General features: G+C 28.1%; 1 protein-coding gene across 1 annotated transcript; it reads right to left on the reverse strand.

Annotated features, from left to right (window-relative positions):
- Nucleotides 1-3991: 3991 nt before the first annotated feature.
- LOC120070900 (putative WRKY transcription factor 75) lies at nucleotides 3992-7194 on the reverse strand. Its single transcript, XM_039022798.2, has 2 exons — nucleotides 6604-7194; nucleotides 3992-4426 (listed from the first exon to the last, which is right to left on the reverse strand). The coding sequence occupies exons 1-2, from the start codon at nucleotides 6942-6944 to the stop codon at nucleotides 4246-4248; spliced, it is 522 nt and encodes a 173-aa protein (XP_038878726.1). The 5' UTR covers nucleotides 6945-7194; the 3' UTR covers nucleotides 3992-4245.
- Between the last annotated feature and the right edge of the window lie 5033 nt (nucleotides 7195-12227).

Raw genomic sequence — 12227 nt, forward strand, 5'->3', positions numbered from 1 at the left:
TTAAAACTGACTATTTCAAAGCGATGACCTAGATAACTTGACATTAATCCTGAGCTAACTATGAACTCCTGTTTGTTTGGGATTGTCCTTTGATCTGCAAACGGTGAGAGTACACCTGCCTCTACTCAATAAACTTACCATTTTGGGGATAAGACCGGATGAATAGCTGGGGACATAGGGTGCATGGAATCTACTCCTGCCCAATTAGGGATAGTAGAGAGGTTGTTCCCTTCAAGTGTTGATTCTGGGTCTTGAACAAGATGTCTCACCCTCTTATTGGCCCGAGAGGGATTCGATTTATTGATTGGATCATAAATCAATTGTTCATTAGCAGATTAGTGGGACTTAAGGAACAAGAGGTAATTTCGGGGGTAAAACATAGATTCGACCCAGTCGTTATTACGAGCAACCTATGAAGAGTTAACTTACTAATCATGGTTATATCGAATGGACATAATATATCTACAGTGAAGGGAGTTCAGCTATGGACTTTAGTGGAATCACCCATTAGTTAACAAATGGGGGTTAGATCGGTCTAATGAGTTTAGCCGATAAATCTCGGATTGTTGGAGCCCATGATCTGTAGGTTCGTGAGGTCCCCCTAATAGAGTGATAAGTTAATTTGAACTGTTTAAATTAGAATTAAATAAAATTAAAGAAATAATATTTAAATATGATTTAAATATTTGAAGATGGTATTGTGTAAAAAATTAATTTAATATTTGATATTAAATTAATTAGTATTGTTTAAATTGTTTAAATAATTATTTATTAATTTTATTAAGAAAATTAATTTATGAAATTAATTTTTTAAAATTAATAATATTTTTAATTTTATTAAATTGATTTATGAAATCAATTTATCAAAATTGAAAAAGAAGAAAAATCACGAAGTTGGAAAATTGGCATTTTCCATTCTCTTCATGAAGTAGTTCACTAACAACCCATTTCTTCAACCTTCATTAACTCCAAGCATGAGCTGCATCTCATGTAGTAAATATCTTTGCATGATAGTCTGCAATATATTGAAGAGATTGGAGTGGTTTTGAAGATTGCAACTGATAAAATTTCTCTGAAAAAATCGAGAGAAGAAGTTGTTCTTCACGTTGGGTTGCTGCTGTGAGTAGTCTCCAAATTCCCTTAATTTAGGATTATTATGAGTCCCACTACTCAATCTATAGCACTAAGAGGATAATAGGAAAGATCTTGGGGTGGTCTACAACAAGATTCAAAAGAGATTTGCAGTTGGTTCCAAGCTTAGAGGAAGTTTTTCAAAGGTATGTCATGAAACTCATTTATTTCTGTTGAAGCATGCTTTCATTTCTGCCAAAATTAATGAATTAGAGTGTTTATGGATCCTAGTCTCTTCTGTTGCGCATTGGTACGTTCCAATAGTACGTACGTACGTATGTATGTACGTATGATGTTAGCCATTTTAGGTCATTCCATGCCCCATTTTTGTAATTGTAGTCTTAAATTCTTTGTATTTTCTTCTTCCCAACACTTATCTTCTTGTATTTTCATTAATTTCCACTCCAAGACTCATCTTGCCACATTATGAGCAGTTAAGATAAGTTCTTCTAACTTAGGCTAGGATTGAAACTCATTCTTGTTTGGTTGGGAGACTTAAACTTTCAATTCTACGATGTATGCTTACTGAATTCTCTATTCTTGAATGATATTTGAATTTCTATGCATTGAATTTATGGGTTTTCGCCAATGCTCATTTATTCTTTGCTTGCTAGAGATTAGAACTACATCTAATGTGTTTTTAATCTCAAAGGGGCAAGGGTTAAAGCATGCTTGGGTGTAAGTTAGGTTGTTTGCAATAGTTTTTCACAAACATTGCATGATTAGCTAATTTCGAGAACAAACCGTTTTGTAACTTAGGCTAACCGGGTTATTTAATTGACTTAACTATATTACCTTTCTTAATGTGGGTGCTTAAGTAATATGGACACTTATGAACCCAATTAGTTGAGCACCTAGGTTGACTAAGGAATTAATCAATACATTAGGGCATGTAACTTTCGTCTGCTAGGGTGCATGAGTTAAGATTAAAACAAGTAAGCACCGCATAAATTAGAAGTTCCATGATCAACCAAGTGAATGGGTGGATTCTGAATCCCTACGCTAGGCTTTTTACTCGAATTAATTCCCTTTTAATCGCGCTTTTAAAGTCACGTGATTTAATTTCAATTGCCAACAAAGCAACCAAACAACCCCCCCCCCCCGGTGACCACTCGAATTCATCAATAGGCTTTAACATCTCAGGATTCCCTATGGAGACAACCCGATCTTGTCACTTATATTACGTTGTAGTGTAGGTAATATAGATTAGAGTTATAAATTTATTTGATTAGTGGACTTTTAAGAGCGACACCAAAAAGCTACTATTACCTACGTTGGAGATTTGGTTTGTGTGCTTTATAATTTTCTCTAATACAGTAGTTTTGTAGATGTCTCATGTAAATTCTTAGCATCCAGTTGTGACATCAGAATATTTTTCTGCCGAATATTTTCTTTAGAAATATTCATCTGTGATATTTAGTCTGATTTGTTCCTTTTTGAAGCGTGGCTTTTTATTCCAAATAAGGACTTGTTCTTTTGATTGGATTCAATTATTTAGAGTGAGTTTTGCAGACCTTTTGTGGTTGCCGTATTTGTTTAATTGAGCAAGACGTTTTCTGTACTTCGGTCGAATTATATTCTACATCGTATTCTTACTCGTTTGCTCACTATTCTGCTGTGCATGTTCTTCATTCGTTGAGTGTAACACTTCAAAGTCATTGCTGCCAGAGAAGGATATCTCAGTCTTAGGGGGAGCCTAAGACTCAGCTTCAGAGAAGAAGTTCTCTATCTTAGGAGGACCTAAGATTTGTCATTAAAGGGAGTTCGTTGATCCAAGAGGAAGATAATCAAATTGAGAGGAGTCTCACACACTATTGGGTGCTAAAGTGTTAGACACTAATATTAACATACTTAAGGGGAGCCTAAGTTCAGTTGAGAGGGAGTCTTAAATCTAAGGGGAGCCTAGATGACATGTGAGTTAAGCTCTACATGAGCCACCGTAGTAATTGGTGTATTACAAATAAGTACTACATTATAAATTGCTTAACTCTTTAATATTAGTTGATTATCTTTCCTGAGCACTCTACCCCTAAACATAGGTATTTATCATCGAACTGGGTTATCAACTGCTGTGTGCCTTTACTTATTTACTTGTTGTTGGTATATTTGTTGTTACAGTTGTTGTCAGTGCTTTTTATTTAAAATCCGCATATTGAGTGATGAATCATCCTATTGCCTTTTTCAACCTGTCACCAAAATTATGACGGTTAAAGTACTTCTTACCTTGCCCACTACATATAATCGGTCTCTTGCGCAAATGGATGTGAGTTATGTGTTCCTCAACGGTGATCTTTTTGAAGAAGTCTCATGACATTGCCTTTAGGATATACAACTACTAAGATAGCTAAACAAATGAGAAGCTTGTTTGTCTTTTAAACTGATCTAATTATAGTTTAAAACAAAGTTTCAAGACAATGGTTCACTAAGTTTCCACAACTCTACTAGAATCATGGTTTTGTACAATCTAAATCGAATTACTCGCTATCACTTGAGGGAAAGATACTATCTTTGTGGCTTTCGTGTACGTAGACAACATCATCATTATTGGACCATCAATCAATGAAATTGATCAAGTAAAGGCTATCTTAATATTGATCATTTGAAGGTGCAGCTCAGCACTTGTTGAGATTTCTTAAAGCATTTTCAGGACAAGGAATCCTATTGAAACCTGCTTGTTATTTTCATCTTCGTGCCTTTGTAGATACTAATTGGGGCAATTGTATTGACACTCTGATGTCTGTTACATGATTTTGTGTATTCTTTGAAAACTCATTGGTTTTCTAGAAATTGAAAAAGTAGCCAATGGTCAGAAACTCAATACCATGATATATATATATATATCTTCCAACACAAATATAAATTAATTATTCTAACACAAAGATGGATATATTAATTTCATCTGCTTGTGCAAACTTTTTATTAATTTCTACAAGGAAAAGAAAAAACACAGAAGCTGATGAAGGAAGTACAAAAAAGAAAACATGATCAGCCTTTTTTTCAAATTACACATGCACAAGTATTAATATGTGTGATTTGATTGTGTTTGGCTTGTGTTTGATATTGATATCTTGAGATCTCCTTCAATTCTTCTTCATAAAATTGAAGATTATGTTCTCAAAAAGGAGTACTATAAATCTGCATTCTACTCAAGATTTGTTCAAAGTTGTCTGTTGGCTTATCAATGGAGTGTGTGTGCATTCCTTCATATGTTGTCACCACCACCCCTTCATCTCTTGTTAGCCTTTGCACTTGCTTCTTCACATTGCACCCTTGATATGTGCATCTATAATAGCTCCTACACATTTAAATATCTTATAATCATTACTCTTCTTTATACAAATTTCATGTATACATCAATCGATCACATATCAACGATCTAGATGTACATATATGTGTATGTCATAACATATCGAGACGCATAGAAAATATTTGAACTTCAACCTCTCATATGATCAGTAGATAATAGATGTGTTTAAATCGATTTACAAGCCATCTAAAAACATATATGTGCCTGTAACATGGAATCTCAAAAGTTCTAGAAAAAAAAAAGTTGATTGATCTCTATATGTATATATATGCATGGATAACTTTATAATAGACAATCTCGAGATGATTGAGAAGAGGACAATATTATTTCAAAGGTTCCTAATAGAAATCAAAATCATTATGTATTTTAAATTCTATATGTGTATATATATGTATATATATATCTTATTATTAAACATCGCTATCCTATATATATGAACTAATAGTCGTGGATCTCTAAACATTTTAGATTTGATTTATTGTACTTCAATGAAGTTAATAATTGATTATTATACCAGTCAACACCTTCATTTTTTTTTTTTTTTTTTTTTTTTTTTTGCCTATTGTTGATACTATATGGGTTAAAAGATTGTCCTAAGTCCCAAAGTATAATTATGTGAATTAGAAAATCAAAAGTTTCAATGATTGCTTAATGAGGCTCATCTTTATATTAAATACTATAAGCTAGAGCTAAAGCTAGCTAGAGAATAATTCATTATACATTATTTTAACATTAATTTTTAAAGCTTAAACTAACAAGCTACAACTGAGTTTTTAATTAAATATATGCATATACATATATACAACACTTAATTTTAATACTCAATTCAACTAAACTTCAACTTGTATTTCTCAATACGTAATCTTAAATTTGCATGAAAATGAGGTGTTTTTAATAATATGCATATAAAACACAATCTTAATTATCTTTCACTTCCCGACAACCATTTAACTTCATTTCTCTATATAACCATTTCATTTTTTGTTTTTGGTTTTTTAAAATTAAACTTATTTTCTCTCAATTTCTTATAATGATTTACACCTATCTTAAATGCAATAGTTGAATTCTTAGCCAAAATCTAAAAAAAAAAAATAAGTTTTTAAGAGCTACTTTCTTTTATTTTTAAAATTGTGCTTGGTTTTTTAAACCATTAGTAAAAAGAAAATAACAAATGAAGAAATTTGATGGTGGAAGTGTTGTCTATAACCTTACTTTAAAGAAAAAACAAAAAATCAAATGATTTATCAAATTGGGCCTTGATATTTTATTTACAGATTTTGAAAATCAAGCTTATTAAATACTACTCCTACTTATAAATTATTAATTTATTTTGTTATTCATGTTCTATGGATGTTTTAAAAATCCAAACCTAATTTTAAAATCCAAAAAGAATAAGAATTTGAATAAAAAAATCAAATGTTTCTTTAAGAAAAGTGAAAATGATAGTAGGAGAATTGGGATGAAGTAAGCATAAATTTAAAAAACTAAAAATCTAAACAAAATCATTATAATTAGGAAAAATGGAATTTTTCATTATAATCTAAATCTTTAATTCAACGAAAATTTTGCTTCATTTCTACTAAAAACAACCTTAATTTTGCATGAAGATATATTTGTTTTCATTAATTGACCCATAAACAATTAATTTTAATCCTTCCACTAAACCAACAATTGTATAATTTTACTTGAACATTCTCTTGATTTTTACCATTCACTAATGTAGTACATACTTCAAATTCAACCATAGGAGCTTCACTTTACCCAACATAATCTTAACTTACCATGAAAATTAATTACCACTTAATCTTAATCACTTAACTCAATTAAATTTTTAAAAAAAAAAAAAAAAAGTAGCTTTATTTTACTTGACATGCATTGTTTCTTTTAACTTTTCATGAAAATGAGTTGCTTCAATAGTATGAGAAGAAAGAATAAATCAAACAAAATCAAGAAATTTAATTTCTAATAAAACCATCCCAATCACTTTTATCTCGATCAAAATTTTGAATCATTATTTTTAAAAGTCCAACTTTGTTTTCCCTTGAATGAAAATTTGAATCACTATTTTTAAAAGCTCAACTCAAGCTCGATCCAAAATTTTTCTTTTTCTCAATCGAAAATTGAAATAAAACTCAAGCTGAAAGAATAAAATTAAATAGAGTTACCTAGGAAACTTGTTGTTTTTTACAGCTTTTTGACCATATTTTCTCCAACGATATCCATCGTCCAGAATGTCAACTTGGCTTCTTGTTTGAAAGGCATATCTCGGTTTCCTCACCTTCTTCTCCCCTTTCTTTCTTCCGCCGCCGTCTACTTCCACCGCCGCCGCCGCATCCACCTCTGTCTTCATCCCCAAAAATCCACTTACCTCCATATCGCCGCCGTGAAAATTCCCGAACATATCAGACCCACCGCTGGACGACATGTCGGCGTGATGATATGCCGACAGTCCTCCGCCACCATCGCCGCCGCCGGAGCAGGGGAAAAACATCTGATAATTCTCCATCAAGAGAGAGAAAAAAGATTAAAAGATAAAAAATTTAATGATGAGGAACTTTGCCTCCGGACGATCAGAAAACAGGAATTTGTGTAATCTAATCTGATTTTAATTGGGGTTGTGGGGATTTTGGAGAAAAGTGAAACTTTGGAGGGGAAAATGAAGAGAGGGGAGAAATTTGGAGAAATTGAAGAGGACGAACAGTAAATATATAGCTGTGAGTGATGCCGTAGAAGCCACGGAAAATGCCTTCATCTCTGATTGGAATATTATGTTGAATTACAAATTTAGGTCGGTTTCTGTCACTATTTGATCATTATTTTCATTTTTACTTTCGATTACTTTCCAAATCAATCTCTTTTTTTAAGAATTAAAGCGGTTCGGATGACTGGCTTAAGAAAAAAAAAAAAGTATTTTTCAAAAACAAACTCATCTTTATTTTTATCTTTTTAATAAAAAGTTACTTTAACTGGTTGTCAAATACTTTTATTTATATTTAAATGATTTATTTTTTAAATTAAAATAGTGGAAATATATTCCAAATACACTCTAAGTCTTTATCTCTCAAATTTTTAGATTGATTTTCACTTGTTTAAACAAGTTGAATTTTTAGTTTTTTTAAACTATTTTTTAGTCTCTATTGCGTTACCATTTCGTTTTTTATTTTTTATTTTTAAAAATGAAGTCTATTTTCTCTCTATTTTCTACGCTGATTTGCATATTTCTTAAGTACAATTGTTGAATTTTTAGTCAAATTCTAAAAACAAAAACAAATATTTATAAACTGTTTTTTTAGTTTCTAAATTTTGGTTTAATTTTTTAAACTATTAATAAAAAGTAGATAATAAATGAAGAAATTTGGAGGTGGAAGTAATGTCTTCAGGCTTAAATTTTTAAAAACAAAAAGTCAAAACTAGATGGAGCCTTAGTTTTTAAAACTTAACTTGGTTTTTCAAAACAGATAGAAAATAAATAACATAGGGAAAAAAAAGGTGGAAGAAGTATTTATAAATTTAATTTACGTTCCAAAAATTAAGAATTAAAAGCCAAAGAATTATCAAACAATGCCTTAAATTTCAAATTTTAGTTTAGAAATGGGATATTTATTCTGAAGAAATAGGTCTATATTTTTTTTCAAAAAATGAATGATTTCAATCAAGATCTTAACTAGTTTTTATATATCTAAAATTTTTATATCACTATTTCGATTAACTTGAGAAAAAAAAATGTTTTTCAAAAAACTCATTTTTATTTAAACAGTTAGGATAAAAACAGATTAAAATATACTTGAAAAGTTATTTTGAAAGATTGTCAAACACTTCAATTTCTTTCTAAATTAATTATTTTTTAAATTAAAAAACATTCGAAAATATACTCCAAATACAATATAAACTTTTTAGTTATTTTTTTTGTTAGTACTAAAATAGGAATATGAATAAGTGAATTTAAGAGAAAAAAGTGGGGCATTTTAACCATTGAACTACATTAGTATTGAATTAGTTATTGTCTTTATATATTCCTATGCGTGTATTAAGAAAAATGAAAACGTCAAAATTTAAATTCTATTTCTATTTCTAATAAACCTTATGTTATTAGCAATTAGAATAATTTGGTTAATTAAGATATATAATTAAAAAGTCAAAGGTTTGAACCTATATTGTCACACATGCATAACTAAAAAACGATGTCATTAAATTGTTTTAATGGTTACTTTGCATGATAATCATGTATTATTGAATCATTTAAAAATTTAAAAATGATGTGGCTCATTGATTTTGGACATAAATAATTTTCAAACAATACATTATAGAAAAAGCTCTAGAATCTTTGGTTTACTTCTACTAATTTAAGTGCTACATAAACATTAAACTAACAAATTAAATTTGACAACAAGGATTTAGCTTAGTTATTTATCCAAATTTTTCAGAAGTATTACAATTAAATATACAAAATGACGAAAGACTTATTAAAAAAATTAAGATTTAAAAAATCAATATCCACATAAATATATCAGTAAAGTATTGATTCAATGATTCTTTCTGATAAATTTTAAAAAAAATTATATAAATTACTAAATAAGTAACATACTTATTATTTATAATATATTTATTTTAGTGATATTTTTATTTATTATACTTTGTTGAATTTTTTTTTTTACGATATAATGAGAATCAAATGTGGAACGTGGAATATATGTGGAGATGTAGAAATAGATGAAAAATTGGATAAAAATTTAAAAATAATCCTAAAAATGTTTAAAACAAAATCTATAATTAGCCATAAGAAAATAAGATGAAAGAGAAAAAGAAAAAAAAAATGTGGAGCAATGGTCAATTGAAAAGAAGAAAAAAGAAGCTAAGGTTTGAAAATGGTGGCGGCTTCATCATTCGATAGGGACGTCACTTAAGATTTAATTAAAAATTACTTGACGTACTTAATTACGTTTATCACTCATTCTTTTAACCTTTAGTTAAAATTTTCCCTTATTAACCATCATCTTAAATCATAAGTTTTTTATTCTTGTCGTGTACATATAACAAAATGTTATAATGATTGTGAAGATTCATACACTAAAATTATATATTCTCACGACTTATTTTCCATAATTTTAATCATTAAACTTTCGATACCGTAATATCTAATGTACTTTTTTATTTATATTCAATATGAAAAAATTCAGTATCGTAAATACTTGGATTTTGTTATTTAATTATGATGTTTTCGTTAAGTAGAATTAATATGTGAATCATATGCAACACGTTACTAATCAATAAGTTGAGATAAATTAAATATTATTTATGAATTTAATAATATATTGAAGGGAGATTGTCAAAAATAGCATGGTTAAGTTTACACCTTATAAAACTAGCATGTTTTTTTAAAACTCATAAAAATAGTTTTTCTCGCTCTATCTCGGACGAGATCGACCACGAGATTTTAGTTAAAAAATCAACTTTTTCTAACTCATCGATTTTTTGAGGCCTTCTCGAAACATGTCTCCAGATTATACACCGAGATTATGTGCATCACGGTGCTAATCCCGGACAAAATAACACCGAGATTCTATATATTTAAGTTTTCTCGATGAAATTTCGAGTATAGTTAACACCAAAATTTATATATTTGAATCTTTATAAGTATAATCTCAGGCAAGATTAACACCGATATTCTATATATATCTCAAATCTTACTTACTTTTTTTGAAAAGTTTGATATTTCCCAAAATTTAAAAATGTTGAATCAATTTGAAAAATCTATTTTGATAATTGGAAATCCTATTTGAAACTTTGAAAATTCATATAATTGTGAAAACATAAATTATTTTAAATTTTTGAAAAATTAGGTAATAATTTGATATAATATTTAGTAAACATAACCGACTTTGAAGAAAATTTGAAAATTATATAAGATTTAGTTGATTTGGGAAGATTACATAAAATAATGAGCAACTCTTGGTGTGTAATTAGGCGAGATGTACCGAGAAGGACTAGAACAATCGATAAGTTGAAAAAAAAATTGATTTTTTAACAAAAATCTCGTGGTCAATCCCATTCGAGATGGATTGAGAAAAACTATTTTTACGAGTTTTCAAAAAATGTGCTAGTTTTATAAGATGAAAATCTAACCGAACTATTTCCGACAATTTTTCTATATTTAAAGAGAAAAATAGCAAAATAATTAAATCATACAAAGTTGATAATTTACACTGTACAGATCATTTGCTCAAGGTTGCTATGTAAGGTTTATTTCAAAGGTCTACTTTGTTAATTTGATTATAGTTTAATAGATAAATATATCGATTATTAATTTAAAGTTCTTAGATCGACTCTCTATTAATTGTTAATTGTTTTTTTAAAAAAAAGACACATCTATTACATTCGTAATAATAAAATATAACCTCTCAATTATTTATTATCAAACAGAATCTAAAAACTATTTTTTTTTAATTCTCAAAACACAGTTTGATTTTTTTAGCACATTAATAGATATTTAGTAACAAACACACTTATATGGGTGGGAGTAATGTTTATAAAATTAGTTTTAAAAAAATTAAATAATTATTAAATAAAATATTAAATATCTAAAAAAAATAATAACATAGACATAAAAGATTAAACTTTTAAAGTAATAATTTAGTCCATCTTTAATTTGTAATGATTTAGTCTTAATAATTTTAAATTCTAATTAATTTAGTCATTCAACTTTAATATGTAACAATTTAGTTTCTATAACATTCAATTTTGTAACAATTTAATCTCGAATATGATAACTCTTTACAAATTTAAGTATCAATTTTTATTATGTAACGACTCGATCTTCATAATTTATAAATAAAATTGTCAATTTATATGTATAAGAAAATTTTTTTAATCTCAACAATATTTTTAAACTAAAGTTTAAAGATTAAATTATTACAACTTTACAAGTATAATAATGAAATCATTACCACTTAAAACCAACGATTAAATTAGAATAATTAAATATTACATTTAAATAGAAGAATTTATACAAGTTAAGAAAATTGAAAGAAATTAAAAAAAAAAAAAAGCTTTTTTAAATATAATAAAATATTTTAAAATATTTACACTTTTTCTTTTCGTAAAATATAAATATTTTTTAGATTTTTTTATTTATAAGAATATTTATTGAAAAAGAAATGTATGTGTCATTGTGATGTATGGAGTCAAAGGAGCAGATGCATTTGGACTGGTTAATAAAATAAAAGAAGAAGACAGCAGAGGCACACGTGTATTTGTGTCCCCAAATATTAATTTTCCTTTTTTTTTTTTTTTTGTAGAAAAAAGGAAAAAAAGCATTATTTAATTAACAGTGAATGTCTGCGGCGGCTACCCAGTTTCCTCGAACTGCCGTTTGTTTTTGTCTGTTTCTTCAAGCATTGCATGTCTCCTCTTTATTTCAATTCTTCTTTTACAGTTCTAATTTTTTTCTAATGGCAACTTTAAACAGATTTCAAACTTTTCATCTCTTAATTCAAAACCATATATATTTTAATGGTAGACCATTGTAAAATATTAAGAATTAAAAGTAATTTCTCACATCGAAAATGTTTGAAAATGTTTAAAGAAGTGATGAGTTTTAAATATTATAAAATAAGTACATATGACTTTGTTTCAAATCGTCTAAGATAGAAATATTTTAAGATCGAACGTACTAATCCTAGTTAAATTGTCAAGTTACCATCATAATTTCAAGAATCCAAGTGATCCTAATCTTTGAAAATAATAATATTCTAAGTATACATATATTTTTTTAAGTTATTATATTATTAAA

The sequence above is a fragment of the Benincasa hispida genome, chromosome 1 (genome assembly GCF_027475165.1).
Source record: "Benincasa hispida cultivar pf3 chromosome 1, pf3_genome.v1.1, whole genome shotgun sequence".
In the NCBI taxonomy this organism is placed as follows: Eukaryota; Viridiplantae; Streptophyta; class Magnoliopsida; order Cucurbitales; family Cucurbitaceae; genus Benincasa; species Benincasa hispida.

What these genes read in the sequence shown, in the direction of transcription:
- LOC120070900 (XM_039022798.2), bottom strand. Translation starts at nt 6,944, where the DNA reads ATGGAGAATTATCAGATGTTTTTCCCCTGCTCCGGCGGCGGCGATGGT. An exon ending in AAAAACAACAAGTTTCCTAG is followed by an intron (nt 4,427 to 6,603) that starts GTAACTCTATTT and finishes TTAAATGTGTAG; the next exon opens with GAGCTATTATAGATGCACAT.